The sequence below is a fragment of the Podarcis liolepis genome, assembly GCF_965112155.1.
Source record: "Podarcis liolepis genome assembly, chromosome: 18".
Classification (NCBI taxonomy): Eukaryota; Metazoa; Chordata; class Lepidosauria; order Squamata; family Lacertidae; genus Podarcis; species Podarcis liolepis.
The window spans coordinates 6,072,236-6,097,889 of record NC_139572.1 but is presented as its reverse complement, the minus strand read 5'-3'; the positions used below and the strand labels follow the sequence as shown (position 1 = coordinate 6,097,889).

Below are 25,654 nucleotides of genomic sequence, written 5' to 3'. Positions count from 1 at the left end.
AACCCACAAAGTCATGGTCTTGCACCCATCATGACCTCTAGTTTATCAGCGTACCCCCCCCTCCCCCTGTTTGTTTTTCACAACAGCCCTGGGGGGAATCAACTGGGTCGAAGTCATTTGGCGACACAAAATCATGTCTGAATAAGTAATGAGTGGCAGACCTAATAATAATAATTATTATTATTATTTATTTATTTATTTATTTATTTATTTATTTATTTATACCCCCATCCATCTGGCTGGGTTTCCCCAGCCACTCTGGGCGGATCCCAACAGAATATTAAAAACACAGTAAAACATCAAACATTAAAAGCTTCCCTAAACAGGGCTGCCTTCAGATGTCTTCTAAAAGTCAGATAGTTGCTTATTTCCTCGACATCTGGTGGGAGGACATTCCACAGGGCAGGCGCCACCACCGAGAAGGCCCTCTACCTGGCTCCTTATAACCTCACTTCTCGCAGGGAGGGAACTGCCAGAAGACCCTCGGAGCTGGACCCCTCAAATACAAGGTTATTTTGAACCTTCGGACCTCCTTCCCTCCCTCCACGGATTCCATATTTAAATTTAAATTTGCTGCATCTTTTTACCATTTTCTATCTATTAACTGGGGACGTGGGTGGCGCTGTGGTCTAAATCACTGAGCCTCTCAGGCTTGCTGATCAGGAAGTCAGCGGTTCGAATCCCCGTGACGGGGTGAGCTCCTGTTATTCTGTCCCAGCTCCTGCCCACCTAGCAGTTCGAAATCACATCAAAGTGCAAGTAGATAAATAGGTACCACTCCGGCGGGAAGGTAAACAGCGTTTCCGTGCGCTGCTCTGGTTTTGGTGTTCTGTTGCGCCAGAAGCAGCTTAGTCCTGCTGGCCACATGACCCAGAAGCTGTACGCCGGCTCCCTTGGCCTGTAAAGCGAGATGAGCACCGCAACCCCAGAGTCGTTCGCAACTGGACTTCAGTGTCACGGGTCCTTTACCTTTTTATCCAGGTATCTCGAATGTTGACATTAATTTGCTTCAACTTGCTTTTAAAGCTTATTGTTGATTTCAATTATTTTTGAATATTTTAAGTAGGCTTGTTTGTTTGTTTTTAAACTGCTTGGGATGTTGTTCTTTTAACTAACATTTTTATTACTTTATTCTTTTCGCAAACAACTTTGAGGTTTGATTACAATCAAGGAGGACCTAGGTTTGTAAAATAAACAGATACAGTGATACCTCAGGTTACGTACTTAATTCGTTCCGGAGGTCCGTTCTTATCCTGAAACTGTTCTTAACCTGAAGCACCACTTTAGCTAATGGGGCCTCCCGCTACTGCTGTGCCACCGGAGCACGATTTCTGTTCTCATCCTGAAGCAAAGTTCTTAACCTGAAGCACTATTTCTGGGTTAGCGGAGTCTGTAACCTGAAGCGTCTGTAACCTGAAGCATATGTTACCCGAGGTACCACTGTAATGTAATTCAGGCTCGGTGTCTGATTAGACCCTTAACGAATCAGGACCACATAAAAGCGATCTGCAATTTACCTGGAAAGTAAACCACACGCAGAGAGGGCTGCGGAGGTTTTGCCTTCTAACCTGAAATGTGACTAGTGTCTCTTTAAAAAAACAAAACAAATGAAAATAAAACCACTATACTAATTCCAGCGCCAGATACAGAAGCAGAAAACATTCAGACTAACCACTGGTGACAATACATTAATACATGGGTAGGCAAACATGCTGGGGGTTAAACCACAGAGCCTAGGTCTTACCGATCAGAAGGTCGGCGGTTCGAATCCCCATGATGGGGTGAGCTCCCGTTGCTCAGTCCCTGCTCCTGCCAACCTAGCAGTTCAAAAGCACATCAAAGTGCAAGTAGATAAATAGGTACCGCTCCGGCGGGAAGGTAAATGGCGTTTCCGTGCGCTGCTCTGGTTCGCCAGAAGTGGCTTAGTCATGCTGGCCACATGACCTGGAATCTCCCTTGGCCAATAAAGCGAGATGAGCGCCGCAACCCCAGAGTCGGTCACGACTGGACCTAACAGTCAGGGGTCCCTTTACCTTTAGGCAAACTAAGGCCCAGGGGCTGGATCTTGCCCAGTCGCCTTCTAAATCCGACCCACGGACGGTCCGGGAATCAGTGTGCTTTTACATGAGTAAAATGTGTCCTTTTATTTAAAATGCATCTCTGGGTTATTTGTGGGGCATAGGAATTCGTTCATTTTTTTCCCCAAAATATAGTCCGGCCCCCCACAAGGTCTGAGGGACAGGGGACCGGCCCCCTGCTGAAAAAGTTTGCTGATCCCTGCATTAATTCCAGCTCCCTGCTCCTTCCACGCCCACCTGCCACCCACGTGCAAGAAGAAGCCCTGTTTAACTCTATTATTGATTTCCTTTGTAACCAGTTCGCGACGCCACGTTCTGTTCCCCGCCGCGTTCCGCCGCTCCCCATTGGCCGGGGCTCGATTCCTCCCCTCGCCCGATTGGCTCCGACGCGCCGCAATGTAGCAAAGCCGGCGGGCCAACATTCTGTCCCCGCCCACGCCGGTGAGTAGCTGAATCGAGTCACCTCCGCGTTTAGCTGCGTGCGGATCGTCGCTGGAAGACCTTCGTCGTTACTCCGGATCCGGGGTAGTCGAAAGGTATGGTCGTGGTTTAATTGTCTCAAGGTGGCGATCGTATGCAACAGTTCCGGGGTTAAAAAGCAGTTTCTTGGGGGGAGAGGGGTAAAGGGAATTCCTGAGGTTAAGGGATCCCAGATTTGTTGGGGAACGATTTTAAAAACTGGGTGGGTGAGATTTCTTAATTTTAATGGGCAATGCGTTGGGACTTGCTGATCTGCTGGTTCATACCGCGCGTTTAAAATACCCCACAGATTCTTACACTCCCTCTTCCTCCAGCGCCCCCTCCTCACCTCACAGTCCTGTAAAAAACTTTTTTTATACCTGCTTACCTGGGAACAAACTCCATTTAAAAACTGGGTCGGCATGCCTAGGATTGTACTGTTAGGATCGTAAAAAAAAAAACCCCACAAACCTCCTAATTGCCTGAAAAAATTGATTGTATAATACAGCATCTCCTTTAATTATGCATACATAAATTTGGCTAAATGTTTTGGGAATCGAAACAAGCAAATGAGAGAAAGATTCCAAAATGCAAATAGTAGTGTTGTTGTTTTTTAATGCAAAAGTAGGATCAAAATATGCCTCGGAACTCCCCGTTTGGATATTTCTGGAACGCTTTTGTTTAAAAGTGGAGCGGGTTGGGGGCAATTCACCCCCCTCCCCCTCCATCCTTCTAGGGTTTGCTTCCGGAGTAGAGTTCTTTTTTTAAAAAAAAAGGAACTTCGACGTGTGTTGTGAGGCTGTATTTGCATGTGAAAGTGTTTCTGTGTGGCTTCAACAAAAGGAGATCCTTGCTTCACTGCAAAGCGATTCAGAGTTTCCCAAAAGAAGTGCACAGGCACACACACACAAACACACACACACCCTAGCTGATAACAAAAGCACCCATGGGATTTAACTTCCAAGGCAGGGAAGTTCAGGACTGGCAAGTTAATGAGTAAATAACATCTTGGTGATCCTGGTGAGAACTTCTAACTCTCTTAAGCAACTTGGACTTCCTAAGAAGGCGATTTGTTCCTGGTGTTCAGCTGCAGTCTTAACAGCCTTCTCTGCTCTCAATCAAGAGGTCAAGCGAAGGTACAGTGGTTCTTAATTCGTTCCAGAGGTCCGTTCTTAACCTGAAACAGTTCTTAACCTGAAGCACCACTTTAGCTAATAGGGTCTCCTGCTGCTGCTGTGCCGCCGGAGCCCGATTTCTGTTCTCATCCTGAAGCAAAGTTCTTAACCTGAAGCACTATTTCTGGGTTAGCGGAGACTGTAGCCTGAAGCGTATGTAACCCGAGGAACCACTGTATGTGCATTTAAGGAGAATTGGAAAGGCCCGTGAGCTATTTAAAACACTCTTTTTTTAAGGGGAACCCTTTTCAATCTGAGGGGGCTGTACTTCCATCTGGGGGATACATGAAAAAGCAGGCAGAGGAATTACTGCAAATCTTAACTTTGTAAAGTGTAGACACACTCCTTTCCTCCGTACAGGCAAGAAGGTTTAGATCAGGGCTCAACAACTTTGGTCAGCCGTCAAGCATATTAACTTCATCAAATCTGACTCTCTTTGGAAAAAAATTGGACACCCCTGCAAGGGTCTGATCCCATGCAGGCATTTAAGTGGGAATTACTCCTGTGAGAGGGTGGCGCTGTGGGTTAAACCACTGAGCCTCTTGGGCTTGCCGATCAGAAGGTTGGCAGTTCGAATCCCCGCAACGGGGTGAGCTCCCGTTGCTCGGTCCCTGCTCCTGCCAACCTAGCAGTTCGAAAGCACGTCAAAGTGCAAGTAGATAAATAGGTACTGCTCCGGCGGGAAGGTAAACGGCGTTTCCCGTGTGCTGCTTTGGTTCGCCAGAAGCGGCTTAGTCCTGCTGGCCACATGACCCGGAAGCTGTACGCCGGCTCCCTTGGCCTGTAAAGCGAGATGAGCTTTACATCCCCAGAGTCAGCCATGACTGGATTAACTGTCAGGGGTCCTTTGTTGTTGTTTAGTTGTTTAGTCATGTCCGACTCTTCGTGACCCCATGGACCAGAGCACGCCAGGCACTCCTGTCTTCCACTGCCTCCCGCACTTTGGTCAAACTCATGCTGGTAGCTTCAAGAACACTGTCCCACCATCTCATCCTCTGTCGTCCCTTTCTCCTTGTGCCCTCCATCTTTCCCAACATCAGGGTCTTTTCCAGGGAGTCTTCTCTTCTCATGAGGTGGCCAAAGTATTGGAGCCTCAGCTCCAGGATCTGTCCTTCCAGTGAGCTCTCAGGGCTGATTTCCTTCAGGATGGAGAGGTTTGAACTTCTTGCAGTCCAAACTGCAGGAGGCAATGGAAGTGCCTGGCGTGCTCTGGTCCAGGGGGTCACAAAGAGGCGGACACCACTAAACGACTAAACAACAACACTTAAGGAAGCCGGAGGGGCCAACCAGACGGGGATGTCAGTCATCAGCCTGGCAGGCAGAGATCACCTGGCACCAGGCAGATTTCTAACACTGACTTACAGTGAAGGTCAGTATAAGATAGGGCAGGGCTCAGCAAGATTTATCTTGCCTGGGCCAGATCGGTCCCACGGAGATCCCTCTCTGGGCTGGATTGTGTATTGTGTGTGAGAGAGCTTGCACACCTGTGATTTTCAGCGCCTGCACATGTGCAGATGCGGTTTTCAGCGTCTGCGCAGGCACGGTTTTCGGTGCCATGGAAGCGAGTCTTTGCGTCGTGCTGTGCCAGTTTAGCGGAGCGCGCGAGCGGGCAACTCGGTTCAGGGGCAGCTCGTGGGCCAGTCAAACGACCTCCCCAGGCCGCTTTCGGCCCATGGGCCTTAGGTTGCTGACCTCTGAGATAGGGGAAGGAGTCAGTCGTTGAATGCATGGAGAAGGTCGCCCGGTTCAATCCTGGATATCTCCAAGTCGGACTGGGAATGACCAGCCCTGGGGAGCTGCTGCCAATCCGAGCCAACACTACTGAGCAGGGCGGATTTGATTTAAATCAAATCACGATTTAAATCACTAGTCAGTAAGAGTTACAGATAGGTAGCCGTGTTGGTCTGCCATAGTCAAAATAAAAAAATTCCTTCCAGTAGCACCTTAAAGACCAACTAAGTTAGTTCCATTCTGGATCCATTCCAGTCCGGCTTCCGCACTGGTCATGGGACCGAGACGGCTCTGGTCGCCCTAACAGATGATCTTCGTAGACAGCTGGATCGAGGCGGGTCGGGGCTGCTGATTCTTCTAGATCTATCAGCAGCTTTCGACATGGTCGATCACGAACTTCTGGACCACCGCCTTGCCGACGTGGGGATCCAGGGCACAGTCCTTCAATGGCTGCGCTCGTTTCTCTCTGGTCGGGGACAGAGGGTGGCGCTTGGGGGGGAATTGTCATCGCGCCACTCCTTGGTGTGTGGAGTACCTCAGGGTGCGATACTCTCCCCGATGCTTTTCAACATCTTTATGCGCCCCCTCGCCCAGCTTGTCCGGAGTTTTGGGCTGGGTTGCCATCAGTATGCCGATGACACCCAACTCTATCTGTTGATGGATGGCCATCCTGACTCGGCCCCAGACACACTGACCAGATGTTTGGAAGCTGTGGCTGGATGGTTACGTGGGAGCCGGTTGAAGCTAAATCCTTCGAAGACAGAGGTCCTGTGGCTAGGGCGGGGCGATATGGGATTGGGGGGGCAACTCCCATCTCTTGCGGGGGCGCAATTAGTGCCAGCACCGTCTGTTAAGAGTTTGGGTGTAATCTTCGACGCCTCCCTTTCCATGGAGGCGCAGATTGCAGCTATAACAAAGGCGGCATTTTTCCATCTCCGCCAAGCTAAGCAGTTGGCTCCTTACCTCTCTCGCCCTGACCTGGCCACTGTGATCCACGCGACGGTCACCTCCAGATTGGATTATTGTAACTCGCTCTACGTGGGGCTGCCCTTGAGACTGACCCAGAAACTCCAGCGGGTGCAGAATGCCGCGGCGAGACTCCTTATGGGGTCTTCGCTGCGAGATCACATTCATCCGGTGCTACACCAGCTGCACTGGCTCCCGGTGGAGTACAGGATCAGATTTAAGGTGCTGGTTTTAACCTTTAAAGCCCTATACGGCCTAGGACCCTCGTACCTACGGGACCGCCTCTCCTGGTATGCCCCACAGAGAAACTTACGGTCTTCAAATAAAAACATCTTGAAGGTCCCAGGCCACAGAGAAGTTAGGCTGGCCTCAACTAGAGCCAGGGCTTTTTCGGCTGTGGCTCCGATCTGGTGGAACACTCTGTCACAAGAGACCAGGGCCCTGCGGGACTTGACATCTTTCCGCAGGGCCTGCAAGACAGAGTTGTTCCGCCAGGCCTTTGGCCAGGGCACAGCCTGACTCCCTCCCTCGGCAATCTTCGCGGAGCTCTGGCCCAATGGTTGCCAGTGGCCTGAATTAATTAATTTTACAATGAATGATTTTAGAGTGTTGTTTATGTTATACTTTTATACTGTTTTATTGTTGTTAGCCGCCCTGAGCCCGGCTTCGGCTGGGGAGGGCGGGATATAAATAAAATTTATTATTATTATTATTCTTGGTATGAGCTTTCGTGTGCATGCACACTTCTAAAGAAGTACCAATAACTAACTTAGTTGGTCTTTAAGGTGCTACCGGAAGGAATTTTTTTATTTAGTCAGTAAGACTTGCTTTAAATCTTTTTTATTTAACAGAAAGACTTATTCTTGCTAGTATAATCTTAATACAATGGTACCTTGGGTTACATACGCTCAGTGGCGTAGCGTGGGTTGTCAGCACCCGGGGCAAGGCAAGTAATTTGCGCCCCCTAACCCGTGGATTTGCGCCCCCTAACCCTAACCCCCAGATGTTGCGCCCGGTGCGGCCGGCCCCCCCTGCACCCCCCACGCTATGCCACTGCATACGCTTCAGGTTACAGACTCCACTAACCCAGAAATAGTGCTTCAGGTTAAGAGCTTTGCTTCAGGATGAGAACAGAAATCGTGCTCCAGCGGCAGCGGGAGGCCCCATTAGCTAAAGTGGTGCTTCAGGTTAAGAACAGTTTCAGGTTAAGTACGGACCTCCGGAACGAATTAAGTACTTAACCCGAGGTACCACTGTATTTACAACCAGATGAAGGTTTTCATTTTTGGAATAATAAATGTTCAGAGTGGTTACTGGTTATACTATTACTGGTTATACTATTAGAAATACATAGACAGGCAATTATGAAATTATGGTTTATATTTGGACAACTTTTCTGCTGTAGTTGATTGGAAGGAGAAAAAGAAACATTTCCTTCACAACGATTTAAACCATTTATTTAACTAAAACAATAACATTGTAGCATATGTATCCACGTTTGTTAACTGATGTTGTTTAAACGATTTTTTTAAAAAAACATACTTAGACTGAGTTTTAGCACACATGAAAAACTTAAAGACAAATCCTTATTTCCTGATAGCCTTTGGACTATAGTGTAACTTAAACAGAAAGCTATCTTTAGGAAGATTTCTCCTCCGGAAGCATTTTTTTAAAAAAAATCCAATTTAAATTTTAAAAATCCGATTTAATAAAATTTTTAAAATCCGATTTATTTATTTTTTTAAAAAATCATTGGTTTTTATCCATCCTGCCTGTGGCGGAAAGCAACTTTGTATGTTGCAACATGTTGCTAAGTGGGTGCAGGTGAAACACTTCCAGGCATGCGGAGATTTCCAGCTCTCGGTGAATGTTGACACGGGAAGGAACATAGAGGAGGGAGAAAGGTTGCAATGGATCCAAACTACAAGAAAGAAGATTCCACCTCAACATTAGGAAGAACTTCCTGACAGTAAGAGCTGTTCGACAGTGGAATTTGCTGCCAAGGAGTGTGGTGGAGTCTCCTCCTTTGGAGGTCTTTAAGCAGAGGCTTGACAACCAGATGTCAGGAGTGCTCTGGTGGTGTTTCCTGCCTGGCAGGGGGTTGGACTCGGTGGCCCTTGTGGCCTCTTCCAGCTCTATGATTCTATGAAGCAGTTGTGAGGTGCATTGCACAAGCATGCTCCACGCTTGCACGGCTGCTGCATGTACGTGCTCTGAGTCATCGAAGCCTGACCTTCCAGGCAGGAGGTTGGAAGCTGCAGGCCGTGTCCTCAAATGAGTAAGGCCCTTCTCTGCCAGAGGCAGACAGCCCACTAGGGCAAAGTTGACTCTCTGAACGGGACCTGAGCGCATTCGTCTGACATGCCCAGGCGGGGCTGTGCTTGTTCACATGTGTCACCTCTTGCATCTGTAGCGCAGTGCTGGCACGCAGGCATTTTGTGCAGAACGGTCAAGTTTCTTTTTTAAAAATATATATTTTTATTGATTTTAACATATAAATTATAAAATGTACCACAAAACTTATCACTTATACCAGGGGTCTGCAACCTGCGGCTCCGGAGCCGCATGTGGCTCTTTTACACCTTTGCTGCGGCTCCGGGGCAGATACTAGCGAGGGGAGGAGGCGCATTGTGCGCCCCGACACTCCCCACTGTGGCGGGCGCTGTACTGGCTGTGACGTCGCATGGGGGCGGTGCGTGTGTTAGTCACCTTCCCGCCCGCTGTCAGATCGCGGCTCCGGAGATATATTTGTTTTAAGTGTCAATGGTTTTGCAGCTCCCAGTTTTTTTTCCCTTCGGAAACGGGTCCAAGTGGCTCTTTTTGTCTTAAAGGTTGCAGACCCCTGACTTATACAATCTTTTTAGACTTCCATCAGCACCTCTGAAGATCCACCGTTTTAACCACTTCTTATGCATTTCTTAACTTTATATTGCCTTTACATCTCTTAACGAATCATCCTCCCCCTTCTCCATTTTTGCAATACTCCTCACAAAACTTCTTGCAAACCTACAAACGTCGTCTGATCTTCACAAATACTTTTCAAATAGTCCGTAAATTTACTCCAGTCTTCCGTGAATTTCTGATCCCGCCAGTTTCGAATTCTTCCTGTTAGTTTATCTAGTTCTGCATAGTCCATTAACTTCTTCCTCCATTCTTCAATCATCGGTAATTCTTCTTGCTTCCATTTTTGGGCCAATAATATTTTTGACAGATGCCAATAATATTTTTGACAGATGTCAAAATGATAAACAACTACCTGATATTCAGAAGACAACTTAAGGCAGCCCTGTTCAGGGAAGTTTTTAATGTATGATATTTTAGTGTTTTTTGGTTTCTATGGAAGCCGCCCAGAGTGGCTGGGGAAACCCAGCCAGATGAGCGGGGTACAAATAATAAATTATTATTATTATTATTATTGCTGCTGTTATTTCAGAACGGTCAAGTTTCAGTTCCCTGTATCTTCAAAGTCAGACTGGGGCTTCGGTGGTAGAGCACAGGACTCCTAATCTCAGGAAGGGGTCCGCTTCCAACAATTCTATGATTTTATGATTCTAATAATAAGAATGCAGTCATACCTCTTGTTACATTCGGTTCAGGTTATGTCTTTTCAGGTTGCGTCCTGCGGCGACCCGGAAGTAACAGAACGGCTTACTTCCGGGTTTCGCCGCATGCGCAGACACTCAGAATGATGTACGCAGAAGCGGCGAATCGCAACCTGCGCACTCACAGATGCTGCTTGCGTTCTGCTCATGATGCAAACAGGGCTCCGAAATGGATCCCGTTCGCAACCAGGGGTACCACTGTAAGGTAAAGGTAAAGGGACCCCTGACCATTAGGTTCAGTTGTGGCCGACTCTGGGGTTGCGGCGCTCATCTTGCTTTATTGGCTGAGGGAGCCGGCATACCGCTTCCAGGTCATGTGGCCAGCAGGACTAAGCCGCTTCTGGCGAACCAGAGCCCTCCTGCCTCTCCTGACAGCTTCTTCCTCCTCTCTTTTAGCCGTGCCATGACGTCGGAAGGAAGCCCCGTGAGCGACACGGCTCCAGAAAACCAAGAGCCTGATCAGCAGGTATGTGAGGAGTGAGTCCCTTCACCCCAAGCTTGGTGTTAGTCGCTGGCGGTTTCTGGGCCCTGATCTGCCCCTTTTCTCTCCTTGGCCAAATAATTGCGCCCCTTTATTCCAGGTAGGAGATTTCAGTCAGTCAGTCAGTCAGTTTTATTGCACATAGCCAAAGGCTGCTGCAATGTACACAAAGGTAAAGGGACTCCTGACCATTAGGTCCAGTCGTGTCCGACTCTGGGGTTGCGGCGCTCATCTCGCTTTACTGGCCGAGGGAGCCGGCATACAGCTTCCGGGTCATGTGGCCAGCAGGACTAAGCCGCTTCTGGCGAACCAGAGCAGCGCACGGAAACGCCATTTGCCTTCCCGCCGGAGTGGTACCTATTTATCTACTTGCACTTTGACGTGCTTTCGAACTGCTAGGTTGGCAGGAGCAGGGACCGAACAACAGGAGCTCACCCCGTTGCGGGGATTCGAACCGCCAACCTTCTGATCAGCAAGTCCTAGGCTCTGTGGTTTAACCCACAGCGCTACCCACATCCCCAATAAACAATGTACTGTACTATAAAATAAATAAGACAGTATTGTAGAGGATAAAAATTAAAATGTTTTCTTACCTGCGCTGGTGATAGTCATTGTTTGGATGGGGGGCTTTTATCCATTGCCGAGGTCACACAATCAATCCATCAGTAGCTGAACTGGGCCTCACACAGTCACAAAAACAAATGAACCGAAAAAGCCTCAAAAATAAATAGCAAAAACAAAAGCGGCAAACTTAATCTGTTCCGGAAGTCCGTTTGACTTCTGAAATGTTCGAAAAACAAGGCGCAGCTTCTGATTGGTGCAGGCGCCCCGGAAACAATAGCCGACAGCCGCATCGGACGTTCGGCTTCCAACAAACATTTGAAAACCGGAACACTTCCGGGTTTTCGGCATTTGGGAACCAAGGCGTTTCAGAACCAAGGCACCACTGAAAATGTGCTGCCCAAGTGATAATTTTTCTCTTTCTCTCCTGCCCTGGTAGAATGTGGTCAGTCGAGTGGTCAGCCTCCCGCTGGTCAGTTCGACCTTCGACATGGTCTCCTCGGCTTACGCCTCCACAAAAGAGACCCACCCCTACCTCAAGTCCGTCTGCGACGTGGCAGAGAAGAGCGTGAAGACCCTCACGGCGGCGGCCGTTGGCGGCGCCCAACCTCTCCTGACGAAGCTCGAGCCTCAGAGTAGGTGACGCTGTTGAATTGTTGCTTTGTTGCGTGCCTTGTGCCGCGCTGAGAAACTGTGGCACGTAACCTCACCTCCTCACTGTATGCTTAAAGCGCAGGGCGTTCCCCCAGAGGATCCTGGGAACTGTAGTTTGCACCTCGCCACTGGCAAACTATGGTTTCCAGAATTCTTCGGCAGGGGAAGGGAGTCGCATGCTTTGAATATGTTTTCGGTGCATGGCGTGGCACAAAAAGAAGGATCTTGTAGATCACACCCATATATATATATATTTATTAGTTTTTTAAACATCATTTTCAACAGTAATTAAACATACTTTTACATCTTATTCAAATTTTTGACTTCCATCAATCCTGTCTGGAAATTTTCCAGTCTAATCTCTCAGTATGCATTTCTTATCTTCCCGGTTACATTTCAAACTCATAACCAATATCTCTTTATCTTTTTCTACTTTGTAACACTTCATATATTTGTCCTTACAAAACTTATTGTAGTCCTACTAGCGTAATTTGTTGATTACAGTTGCTCTTCAAATAATTCAGATACTTCTTCCAATCTTCTGTAAATATCTGGTCCCGCAGGTTTCGAATCCTTCCTGTCATTTTGTCCAATTCTGCATAGTCCATTAATTTTGTCTGCCGTTCTTCTTTCGTCGGAATTTCTTCTTGCTTCCATTTCTGGGCTAACAATACTCTTGCCGCAGTTGTTGCATATAAAAATAATTTAACATCTTGCCTATTAATGTCCTGACCTATAATACCAAGTAAAAATGCTTCTGGTATTTTTTAAAAACGTATATTTCAACATCTTTTTCATCTCATTATATATCATTTCCCAGAAGTTCTTTACTTTCTTACATTCCCACCACATATGATAAAATGTTCCTTCTTTTTCTTTACATTTCCAACATTTATTATTTGTTTTTTTTATATTTTAGCTAATTTTACTGGTGTAATATACCATCTATACATCATTTTCATCATATTCTCTTTCAAAGCATATACCGTGCATTTTAAAAAAGAAACAGAACACTCCCCAAAGAATCCCGGGAACTGTAGTTTTCTTCTCGCACACCACGCACCTGGCAAACTACAGTTCCTAAAATCCTTTGGTGAGGAAGGGGAGAAGAACGAGAAGGAACTATCCTCCATTTCTGGATAGCTCATTTGGTAGAGCATCAGACTCTTAATCCCAAGGTCGTAGGTTCGAGCCCCACAAAGGGTGTTGCAGGGGGTCAGACTAGATGACACTTGTGGACCCACCCAACTACATATCTGCGGTTCTGTAGGTGTATGGTGTGGATGTGACTTTAAAAACAGGGTCTCTTGGGTCACCTCCAAGCTGTGCCTTTTAAGCGCAGGACTCTCCCTGAACCCTGGGAACTGTATACAGATAGGTAGCCGTGTTGGTCTGCCATAGTCAAAATAAAAAAATTCCTTCCAATAGCACCTTAAACACCAACTAAGGTAGTTCTTGGTATGAGCTTTCGTGTGCATGCACACTTCTTCAGATACACTGAAACAGAAGTTGCCAGATCCTTCTATATAGTGAGAAGGTGGGGAGGGGTATTACTCAAAAGGGTGGTGGGAATGGGAGATTGGCAGGTAGCTAAGATGAGCCTGTTGACGACTCTTAACGACTGCAATAGGTCTTACAGGAAAATGCAAGGGGTGAGAAGGTGAAAAATGGCTTAGTCATGTATAATGAGATAAGAATCCAATGTCTTTGTTCAGACCAGGTCTCTCCATGGTTTTAAGTTTGGTAATGAGTTGCAATTCAGCAGCTTCTCTTTCCAGTCTATTTCTGAAATTCCTTTGTAGTAAAACAGATCTTGTATAGAATGTCCTGGGAGATTGAAGTGTTCTCCTACTGGTTTCTCTGTTTTGTGATTCTTGATGTCAGATTTATGTCCGTTTATTCTTTGGCGTAAGGTTTGGCCTGTTTGTCCAATATAGAGAGCTGAAGGACACTGTTGGCATTTGATGGCATATACTGTATGTTTGCCCTCACAGGGCACGGGCCACAGCACCCTTAACAAACTACAGTTCACAGGGTTCTCGGGAGCGGGAGCCACGTGCGCTGAATCTGTGACCGCCGTCTGCAGAAAAAGCAAAACAATCGCTAAGGCGAAGGAATTCCAAAACCCTCAACCAGGTGGTGCCGAACTACAACTCCCATCATCCCTGGCTGTAGGGGGCTCATGGGAGTTGGAGTCCCACAACCTCTGGAGCATGGGTAGGCATGCTGAGGCCCAGGGGCTGGATCCGGCCCAATCGCCTTCTCAATCTGGCCCATGCACGGTCCGGGAATCAGTGTGTTTTCACATGAGTAGAATGTGTGCTTTTATTTAAAATGCATCTCTGGGTTATTTATGGGGCATAGGAATTCGTTCATTATTTTTTTTCAAAATATAGTCCGGCCCCCCAGCAAGGTCTGAGGGACAGTGGACCGGCTCCCTGCTGAAAAAGTTTGCTGACCCCTGCTCTGGAGGGTCAGCCGGACTCCCCAAAACTGCTTTATTGGGGCCAACCATAACGTTGCACGTTGTGAGCAAGCCTTTTTTATTCTTCAGGTGTTGAACAAAGTAGGGACAAAGACTGTCCTCTCCCAGCAGGCCCCCTGTTCCAGACCAAAACCTTATTCAGCCGACTCTCCGGCTTCTCGGCTTTCACTAGGCATTGGGCACCCATGAGGACTATCAGCTTGGCAAGGCCTTACCGGAAATCCCCCAAAAAGCAGTTCCCTGGCCACTGCTGCCAAGATGGCCTGCATGCTTTCCCGGGTTGTCCTGTCCCCGCATCGCTGGTTTTTGGAAGCTATCAATATAGAATCATAGAATCCTAGAGTTGGAAGAGACCACAAGGGCCATTGAGTCCAACCCCCTGCCAAGCAGGAAACACCATCAGAGCACTCCTGACATATGGTTGTCAAGCCTCTGCTTAAAGACTTCCAAAGGAGGAGACTCCACCACACTCCTTGGCAGCAAATTCCACTGTCGAACAGCTCTTAATGCCAGGAAGTTCTTCCTAATGTTTAGGTGGAATCTTCTTTCTTGTAGTTTGGATCCATTGCTCCGTGTCCGCTTCTCTGGAGCAGCAGAAAACAACCTTTCTCCCTCCTCTATGTGACATCCTTTTATATATTTGAACATGGCTATCATATCACCCCTTAACCTCCTCTTCTCCAGGCTAAACATGCCCAGCTCCCTTAGCCGTTCCTCATAAGGCATCGTTTCCAGGCCTTTGACCATTTTGGTTGCCCTCCTCTGGACACGTTCCAGTTTGTCAGTGTCCTTCTTGAACTGTGGTGCCCAGAACTGGACACAGTACTCCAGGTGAGGTCTGACCAGAGCAGAATACAGTGGCACTATTACTTCCCTTGATCTAGATGCTATACTCCTATTGATGCAGCCCAGAATTGCATTGGCTTTTTTAGCTGCCTCTAAATAATCTCTGTGTCTTTTTAGTTGCAACGGCCAACGAGTATGCTTGCAAAGGGTTGGACAAATTGGAAGAAAAACTGCCTATTTTGCAGCAGCCATCAGAGAAGGTTGGTAATTTTTTTCTTCTTTCCCGACATGCTCTGCTCAGTGGTACATGATCTGCGTTGAATGCAGAAAGTTCAATTCCAGGCTCCCTAAAACCATGGACAGCTGCCAATCAGTGTAGACAGTACTGTACTCAGTGGACCTCTGATCTGATTTTTCCTATGTATTTAAATCTGCCCTTTTTATATACAGTGGTACCTTGGTTCTCAAACTTAATCCGGGTGTCCGTTCCAAAACCAAAGCGTTCCAAAACCGAGGCACGCTTTCCCATAGAAAGTCATGCAAAACGGATTAATCCGTTCCAGACTTTTAAAAACAACCCCTAAAACAGCAAGTTAACATGAATTTCACTACCTAACAAGACCACTGGTCCATAAAACGAGAGCAACCAGCGTTGTACTGCAGTCACACAATCAGTGCATCGGTAGCTGGACTGGGTTCCACACAGTCACAAAAACAAAACAAAAGAAACGCCAAAACAGAAAGGCAAAATAAATAGCGAAAACAGAACAGACTTCAGCATAACACTCAAAACGGAGCACGTTCAGCTTCCGAAAAATATTCGCAAAGCATAACACTTACTTCCGGGTTTGCAGTTTTGAGTACAGTGGTACCTCAGGTAACATATGCTTCAGGTTACAGACTCTGCTAACTAAGAAATAGTACTTTGGGTTAAGAACTTTGCTTCAGGATGAGAACAGAAATTGTGTTCCGGCGGCGCAGCAGGAGGCCCCATTAGCTAAAGTGGTGCTTCAGGTTAAGAACAGTTTCAGGTTAAGAACGGACCTCCGGACCGAATTAAGTTCTTAACCTGAGGTACCACTGTACGTATATGTGGATCTAGCCCATATGGGGGAATAATCTCAGTGCTTCTGCTAGCTGAGAGCTAGCAGAGCAGTTCTAGCTAAAAGCTGGTCAAACAAAGAAGGAAGTCAAAAAGAGGGAGGTGTGCTGCGTGACTCGTCCTTTTGTTACCTGTACAGGTAAGGTCACGCCCACCTTCTATCACATGCAAAAGGAAGGCTGCTCCAGCCAGGAGGAACAGGAAGTTTCGACTGGCTGGACCAAACATTCCCTCGCATGTCTTCTCTAGGATTACAAGGAATGTTGTACTTGACTGCCTCTCATGGATCACATCCCACAATGTAAACAGCAACCTGCTTTATGTGTGTTGTTGCACAGCAAGATTCTGCTGGTGCAAAACTCTTAATTCGTCACCATGTTCGAGAAACTCTTGGAGCTGGAATGTCAAGAACACGCCGTCGTATTTTATCTTGCAGAGTAGAGACTGACACTCGCATGATGGGAACTTATCCCTGTCTGTGACGTAGGATTGCTTCTCCCCACAGCTTAGGGGGCACAATACTTGCCTTACCCCGCAATCCACTCTGCGCCACTGCTAAAGACTGAAATGGAAACATCCAACCATTTCTGCCGCATTTGCCAGAGTGAAACCTCCTGTCTAGTGCAAACTTTGGTTCATAGCATTTTGCTCACAATTTTCCAGGTGGTCGCAGACACGAAGGAACTGGTCTCCACCAAAGTGACTGGGGCCCGGGACACTGTCTCCGGTACCTTCAACGGGGCGAAGGATGCTGTGGCTGGCGGCGTGAGCGGGGTGGTGGAAATGGCCAAAGGCGCCGTACATGGTGGCGTGGAGATGACCAGATCGGTGGTGGCTGGCAGTGTGAACACCGTCCTGGGGTCCAGAGTGGGTCAAATGGTCACCACTGGCATGGATGTGGTCCTGGGCAAGTCCGAAGAGCTAGTGGACCATTATCTCCCGATGACGGACAAAGAACTGGGTAGGTATCCTCGTTAAGGGAATTATTTTATTCGTATCGTTCGTTAAATTTCCCTCCCAAAGTTACTCAAGGCAGCAAACACACAGGCAGTAAAGCAATAAAATATATTAAAAACCAGTTCCTGGACAAATGCAGACTGGGAAAGATACCTGCTTTCGTTTTTTTTGCCATTTTTATTTATTTTTAAATCACAGATCGACACCAAATTAATTCAGATTTAAAAGTTGACTTCCCACTCCACTCCTCGATGTTTCACTTCCCTCCCTCACTTGCTTCTCAGTGTTACATACATTTCCAAATTACATTTCAAGAACTTAAAATATTTGAGCGTTTTATCCTTATTTTTTCCCGATTTTCCTCTACTGCTTGGGGGTTTTTGATAGACCGCTGTGCTCGCCCATTATCTGCACATTGTTTTTACATACGCCGCTCAGAAATAATTAAGTGGTTGGTTAGATGTTTTAAATAAATATTTAGAAGATGAGAGAGAGAGAGAGAGAGAGAGAGAGAGAAAGTACCTGCCTGATATTTAACAGGAGGGGGTTATGTTTATCATACTATATATATTTATGCCCCCCTGTCTGAACGGTTACCCTGTTCTCACCATGAACCATGATGTCGCCAGTTGGTCCTAGAGGTCCCAAGTTCCTGGTGGGCAGAATAGGGACCGCCTCTCGCATCAACTTTCCCCTGAACTTTCTCTTGTCTGTGACGAAGGATTGCTTCTCCCCACAGTTTATGGGCCACAGTACTTTCCTTACTCTGGACGCTGGCAACCGACACTGCACCACTGCTAATGACTGAACTAGAAACATCCAAACTTTTCTGCCGCATTTACCAGAGTGAAACCTCCCGTCTGGTGCAAACTTCTGTGCAAAGCATTTGAAGTACTAGGCATTCAGACATAGCGTTTTGTGCATATTGAACTGATACCTTTAACGCCACCATAACCACCACCCCACTCTCATTCCCAGCTGAACTCGCTACCTCCGTCGAGGGTTTTGAAATTGCCACTGTGGAGCAGCAGAAGGAGCAAAGGAGCTACTTTGTGCGCCTGGGGTCTCTCTCAGCCAAACTCCGCCACCGAGCCTACCAGCACTCTCTGGGCAAGCTGAGGGATGCCAAGCAAAGTACCCAGGATGCCCTCGCCCAGCTGCACCAAACCATTGAGCTGGTAAGAATGCCCCGAAAACAGATCCAGAGCCTTTTGTTTCTAATCTATACTCTACACACTCCTTAACCGGGCTGGGGTTGCTTATGTCTGGGGTGGCGGACATGTGGTTTATTGGGATATTTTGCTATTGTGTATTTTGTGGGGGGTTATGTTGTAAACCACCCTATGAACTTAATAAATAATAGTGATTTACAGCTTGAGAAGTGCCCATTGGCTGAGCTGCTGTGACATCACATAAGGCACATTTCAGCTGCCCAGGGTGAAGGTTCCAGCGATGTATTGTTGGCAAACGATTAGAGGGGTTGGATTGAATGGGTAGAAGACGCACGGGTTCTAGGGCATAAAGGAGAGCTTGCCAGAACAGGCCATTGATCTAGTGATCACCCAGATTCTTCTGGGAATCTGGCAAGCAGGGCGCAAGCACAACAGCAGTTTCTGATTCCCAGAAACCGGTATTCCGAGCCCTGCCACATCTGACCGTGGACGTGGAACGCAGCCATCGTCCCTAGGATCTGCTGATAGCCTTCGGGTCCATGAGTTTGTCACAACCCTATTTTAAAGGCACCCAAGGAGCTTGCTGTCACGGCCTCCTGTGGCAGAGAGTTCCGCAGTTCAGTTGTCAGAATAAGGACTTCCTTTTGCCTGCCCTTTCTCTTCCAACACCCAGCTTCGTGGGGTGCCCACTGCCTTCTAGTGTTGCGAGAGAAGCTCTCCTCTGTCCACTTTTGAGGCACCTCGGTGGGTTGGGGACTGAGGTTCGGGGCTTGGCAGGATGGCGTGTGCACTGGGTGGCCGGAACGGAGTGAGATTTAAGCAGGCGATGTTTGAGGACCCTGGTGAAAACAACCGCATGGACTGCAGAGACGTTGGAGTTGGTAAGCAATGGCTGCATTGCATGGAGGCATAAAACAATTCTCTATCCACATCAGGCCTTGTCTATACATAACTCAGAGCGCAGTGCTGATGACGTCGAGGTTTCAGGTTCAATCTGCCGCATTCGCCAGAGTGACACCTTTTGAAACGGATGATCTTTGGTTCAATCTGCCGCATTCGCCAGAGTGACACCTTTTGAAACGGATGATCTTTGGGGTTCTGCGCAACTCCATGATTCTATAAAAGGTGTAGGGGAACCTGTGGCCCTCCAGACGTTGCAGAACTACAGCTCCCATCATCCTTGGCCGTGCTTGCTGATGGGAGTTGTAGTCCCACGCCATCTCGAGAGCCAAAGGGTTCTTCTTGACCAATAAGCAATAGCCGGTGCAGGAGAACGACTGGGTTTTTATTTATTTTTTTAAACGAAAAGAAAAGCAAGCTTCTGGTGTGGCTCCCCTCCCACCCTTTCTTGTCCCTTGTCAGATGGAACATGTCAAACAGGGAGTGGACCACAAGCTACATGGCGGCCAAGAGAAGCTACATCAGATGTGGCTGGATTGGAACCAGAAGCAAGCTCAAAGCGTTGAGCCACAACACTCCCTGGTGCGGCCAGAGGTAGCTCTTCCCTTTCGCTTAGGGGGGGCGGGTGGGGAGACCAGCCCCTTCTAAAAACGAAGGACCAGTTACCCCCCACCCACCCCCAAAAAAGATCCCTTGATGGACAACCCTGCGATCAAGAATCTGATGCTGTACAGCAAATCTGCACACTTTTTCAGTACAGTGGTGCCCCGCAAGACGAATGCCTCACAAGACGGAAAACCCGCTAGACGAAAGGGTTTTCCGTTTTGGAGGTGCTTCGCAAAACGAATCTCCTATGGGCTTGCTTCGCAAGACGACAATGTCTTGCGAGTTCCTGCTGGTTTTTTTTCCTCCCCCCCCCCCTTTTTCTAAGCTGCTAAGCCGCTTATCAGCTGATCCGATCAGCAGATAAGCCGCTAAAAGCCGCTAATAGCGCTAATCCGCTAATCCGTCAATGGGCTTGCTTCGCAAGACGAAAAAAACCGCTAGACGGAGAGAATCACAGAACGGATTCTTTTCGTCTTGCGAGGCACCACTGTATTATTTTCTGCACTGGGTTCCACACAGTCACAGAAATAAACTACCGTATTTTCTGCTCTATAAGACTCACTTTTTCCCCTCCTAAAAAGCAAGGGGAAATGTGTGTGCGTCTTATGGAGCGAATGCAGGCTGCACAGCTGTCCCAGAAGCCAGAACAGCAAGAGGGATTGCTGCTTTCACTGCGCAGCGATCCCTCTTGCTGTTCTGGCTTCTGAGATTCAGAATATTTTTTTTCTTGTTTTCCTCCTCCAAAAACTAGGTGCGTCTTGTGGTCTGGTGCGTCTTATAGAGCGAAAATTACGGCATTTTCTTACCTGCGCTGATGATAGTCATTGTTTGGGGGGCTTTTATCCATTGCCGCAGTCACACAATCAATCAATCAATCAATCCATCAGTAGCTGAACTGGATTCCGCACAGTAACAAAAATAAACTAACCAAAAGAGCCTCAAAAACACAAAATAAATAGCAAAAACAAAAGCACCATACTTAATCCGTTCCGGAAGTCCGTTTGACTTTCCAAAATGTTCGAAAACCAAGGCGCGGCTTCTGATTGGTGCAGGCACCCCGGAAACTATAGCCGACAGCCACATCGGACATTCGGCTTCTGACAAATGTTTGAAACCCGGAACACTTCTGTCCGGGTTTCCGGTGTTTGAGAACCAAGGGCCAAGGTTCTAGTCCCTCTTGAGGTGGAAGAAAAGCTGGTTTCTAAAGGGGGGGGGGACTTTGCGCAAGGTTGCCAACGCGGTTCCTTGTTTCTCACAGAGGACCTTAAGGTCCATAAATAGCAACACCCTAGTGGTCCCGGGCCCTAAGGAAGTCATATTAGCCTCAACCAGAGGCAGGGCCTTCTCAACACTGGCTCCGGCCCGGTGGAACTCTCTGCCTCATGAGACCAGGGCCCTGCGGGATCTGATTTCTTTCCGCAGGGCCTGTAAGACAGAGTTGTTCCACCTGGCCTTTGACTTGGAATCAATTTGATTCCCTCCCCCTCTTTTTTCCTTTCTCCTCCTGTGATGAGGCTGCATTTTATTGTTTTAATGTATTTTAATCTTGTTTTTTAAGTTGTATTTCAATCACCTTGTTTTTATTATTAGTTATTAGCCGCCCTGAGCCCCGTCTTGGCTGGGGAGGGTGGGGTATAAATAAAATTTATTATTATTATTATTATTATTATTATTATTATTATTATTATTATTATTCTCCTAGGTGGAATCCCAGTCTCTCGCCATGCTCAGAGGCCTCACCCAGCAGCTGCAGCTCTCCTGCGTCACCCTCGTGTCCAGCGTCCAAGGCCTTCCCTCCGGCATCCAGGACAGAGTCCAGCAGGTCCGCCAAACCGTCGAGGGTCTCCACTCGTCCTTCTCTGGGGCTCGCTCCTTCCAAGACGTGCCGGCCGCCCTCCTGAGCCAGAGCCGCGAGAGCATCGCCAAGGCGCGCGGCTCGATGGATGAGATGTTGGACTACGTCGTGCAAAACGTCCCCCTCCCGTGGGTGGTGGGGCCCTTTGCGCCCAACCTGGTGGAGCTTCCAGAGGCAGAAGGAGTTGGCTCCCAGGCCCAGGAAGACCCCGCTGAAAAGCCTAAGACCCCACAAAAGGAGCCCTCCGAACCGGAGAAGGAACTTTAGAGCTTCCGTGCTGTGCTTTTCGGAAATCTGTGGCGGCTGCAGAGAATCCTTGGGAACCGTAGTATTGCAAGGAAGTCGAGAATACCGAACCTGTAGCCCTCCAGATGTTGTGGCTCTTGGCTCCCAGCACATCTGGAGGACCATAGCTTCCCCGTCTCAAAGACCTGGTGCTTTTTTATTTTCTTTTTGCAGAACTACAGTTCCCAGGTGTTTCTGGCTAAGCAGAGGTTCCAACAGCACCTGTTGTAATTTAGATGTGCCTTTTGGGAATGCTGAATGGTGGCGGCGACAAGGAAAAAAATGGTCTGAACGATGAGCTGCTTTGTGTGTTTGTCTAACACATCTCCCTTCCTTTAGAAAGAGAATATTGTCCTATTCCCCCACTGCCAAGACTTAGGGGCATTTAAAGTCCCTAGCAAATAGCTCAGAACTCTGAAATTTTGAAATGGGAGGAGTAAATTACTTGGGTAAATTACTTACACAATCTGGGGGCCACTAGAATTTTTGGAATTTACTATTAAAAAAGAGAGAGAGAGAGAAATGGTTTTCTCAAGCTAAGTTCTACTAAAGAGTTGACCGTTTGAAATTAATGTTCCGAAGCAATGGGTTGCATCTACTGCTGGCCCTACTCCCAAGTAGACCCATGCCCAGCATGTCATGGTTCTACTTCCGAGTAGGACTGACAGTGGCTGCAAACCTCTTGAAACGACTGGAGCCAAGTGAGCTATGTGCATTATTTTCAGCTAGTCTACTCTTGAGTAAGACTGACACTGGCCATGATCTAACACGGAATTGTAGAGTTGGAAGGGACCCATGACGGTCCTCTAACTAGTCCAGCCCCCTTCAACGCAGGAAACTTTTGCCCAACTTGGGACTCGAACCCACAACCTCTGGAATTAGGGGGTCTTATGCCCTATTGACTGAGCTATCCATGTGTGCCCTGTAAATCATGGTTTTCTAGATTTAGATTCAGGAAATCCCAATGCTTTTAACGTAGGTTTGAACTATTGTTTTAACTATTAGTGAAATGTCTCCTCCTTCACTCTTGCCCTACCCTGTTGTGGCTTTCAGTTTTGGACAATATTTCTCTTCCCTGCCCCCCTCCTCAATTTCTCAAGTTTCTTCCCAATGCCATGGGGGTGGAAAAAAGACCCCACCCTGCTCTTAATGTGGTTCCAGCATGAATCTTGCATAGCCTTCGTTGGTGGCCTTTCTTTTGTAACACCACAATTCCTCTAGTCTTGCTGCTGCCCTCTGGGGTGTGAAACTGCTCTTTAGTGCTCATTCAGAGCAAACAGCCGTTCAGGTTTCCAGTGGGTTGCTGTTTGTTCCTATTTCGAGCTAAAGAGCAGGCTTTTTTTTTTTCTGGGAAAGGAGAAGGACAAGGAGGTAACCACTTGGAGCTGTCTGAGCGCAGGTCAAGAGGAACTTTGGTGAGCCCTGGAATCAACGCCGGTCCCGAGAAATCCAGTCTGAAGTGCCACTAACGTTTTTGTACCTCCGTAGAATTGTTTTACTTCCAGAATAAAGAAATGACTTCTTTTGAGCTGCGGATCTCTCAGCGCTTTTTGATACCATCGACCAGGGTCTCCTCCTGGACTGTCCAGAGGAGTTGGGGGAAATAATAATAATAATTTATTATTTATACCCCGCCCATCTGGCTGGGTTTCCCCAGCCACTCTGGGCGGCTTCCAACAGAATATTAAAATATAATAACCTATTAAACAGTTTCCCTAAACAGGGAAACTTATGCAGTGGCTCCTCTCTTTCCTCCTGGGCCGTGTCCAGAAAGTGGCGTTGGAAGATGAGTGTTCAGACCGCTGGGTTCTCATCTGTGGGGTGCCTCAGGGCTCCGCCCTCTCCCCCATGCTTTTTAACATCTATATTGGGCATAGGCAAATTCCGGCCTTCCAGATGCTTGGGACTACAATTCCCATCATCCCTAGCTAACAGGACCAGTGGTCAGGGATGATGGGAGTTGTAGTCCCAAACATCTGGAGGGCCGGAGTTTGCCTATGCCTGATCTACATGAAGCCGCTGGGAGAGATCATCAGGGGGTTTGGGCTGGGTGTTCATCAGTATGCGGATGATACCCAGCTCTACCTCTCTTTCAAATCGGAACCAGTGAAGGTCCTTTGCGAGTGTCTAGAGGCGGTCAGAGGACGGATGGCAACTAACGGATTGAGGTTGAATCCTGACAAGACAGAAGGACTGTTTTGGGGGGGACGGGGCGGGCAGGTGTGGGGGACCCCCTGGTCCTGAATGGGGTAACTGTGCCCCTGAAGGACCAGGTGCGCAGCCAGGGAGTCATTCTGGACTCACAGCTGTCCATGGAGGCACAGGTCAAATCTGTGTCCAAGGCAGCTGTTTACCAGCTCCATCTGGTACACAGGATGAGACCCTGCCTGCCCGCAGACTGTCTGGCCAGAGTGGTGCATACTCATTCATCCCTGCATCATTTGTTTGTTCTTCCGACCATGTTGATGTTCAATAATTATAATAATAATAATTTATTTCTATGCCACCCATCTTGATTGGGTTGCCCCAGCCACTCTGGGCGGCTCACGACAAAAAATAGTAAAAAAATACAAAACTTCCCTGAACGGCTTTATATTTTAAAGAAAAGAATCTCAAAGTGGTTACAAACATACCTCAAAGCGTCAGATAAATCAGTCCAGAATAAAACGTCGCTGAAGAAAATATACTTTCAAAGCAACGCGATGAACAAAAAACATTCTCTTCAACGCTTTCAAAATAAGACATGAAGGAGATCGGGCACAGAATGCACATTGAGCGCAGCAAAGTTAACACACACACACAAAGTTTCGCTTAAGTGTTTTGAAATGAAACATTGCTAAAGGTGGTCCCTGGCTTCTTCCACAGCCTCTGCTTTCGTAGCTGGAGTCAGTCCGGGTCCCACTCTCCCAGGCCAGGTAAGAAAAGCCTGCGAGGCAAGGAGATATCCTGCGAGACTCACAGCCAAAATTATGGCCAAGTCTCTCTTCTGGCAGGACCCTTGTGCCTTTTGTACGCAACATACACAAAGCATTCAAAGTCTCCTCCCATATCACAGCCTCTGCGCCTGTGGGATTTCTGCCTGCAGTGCTGTAAGATGCTACACGTAACACTAGCACCAGGAGTTAGGTAAAGGTAAAGGGACCCCTGACCATTAGGTCCAGTCGTGGTCGACTCTGGGGTTGCGGCACCCATCTCGCTTTATTGGCCGAGGGAGCCGGCGTACAGCTTCCGGGTCATGTGCCCAGCATAACTAAGCCGCTTCTGGCGAACCAGAGCAGCGCACGGAAACGCCGTTTACCTTCCCGCCGGAGTGGTACCTATTTATCTACTTGCACTGGAGTGCTTTCGAACAGCTAGGTTGGCAGGAGCAGGGACTGAGCAATGGGAGCTCACCGCGTCGCAGGGATTCGAACCGCCAACCTTCTGATCGGCAAGTCCTAGGCTCTGTGGTTTAACCCACAGCCCCACCCACAGCCCAGCATCAGGAGTTATCAACGGGGTAAAACGGAATGCTATACAGAAGGTTGTCTCTGAGCATAAGCAGAGTGGCGTTTCCACACTTCCCTGCACTCCACAATTTATCTGTGTCTCTGGGCAGACTGGAGAGTTGCAGTTTCCACCCGAATCATAAGCATAGGTTTACTCAAAAGTAAGTCCAGCTGTCTTCAAGAGGGGAGCTACTCCCAGGGAGATTGTGCCAAGGAATCCAGCAGGGCTTACTCCGAAGTAAAGGAGGCATAGGATTGCAATTTTGCTTTTTTTGCTTATCAGCTTCATAGTTGTCTCAGGAACCATTTTT

General features: G+C 47.8%; 1 protein-coding gene across 2 annotated transcripts; it reads left to right on the top strand.

Annotated features, from left to right (window-relative positions):
• The first annotated feature begins 2,460 nt into the window (after positions 1-2,460).
• Positions 2,461-23,383, top strand: LOC310697370 (perilipin-3-like). 2 transcript variants are annotated; one of them, XM_083483970.1, is made up of 8 exons: positions 2,461-2,614; positions 10,408-10,477; positions 11,493-11,688; positions 15,156-15,238; positions 16,744-17,041; positions 18,016-18,215; positions 19,572-19,703; positions 21,418-23,383. In XM_083483970.1, exons 2-8 carry the CDS (start codon positions 10,415-10,417, stop codon positions 21,835-21,837), a joined length of 1,392 nt encoding a protein of 463 aa, XP_083340096.1. In that variant the 5' UTR covers positions 2,461-2,614; positions 10,408-10,414; the 3' UTR covers positions 21,838-23,383. The 2 variants fall into 2 exon arrangements, with proteins under 2 accessions (XP_083340096.1, XP_083340097.1); XM_083483971.1 differs by lacking the exon at positions 19,572-19,703.
• The last annotated feature ends 2,271 nt before the right edge of the window (positions 23,384-25,654 follow it).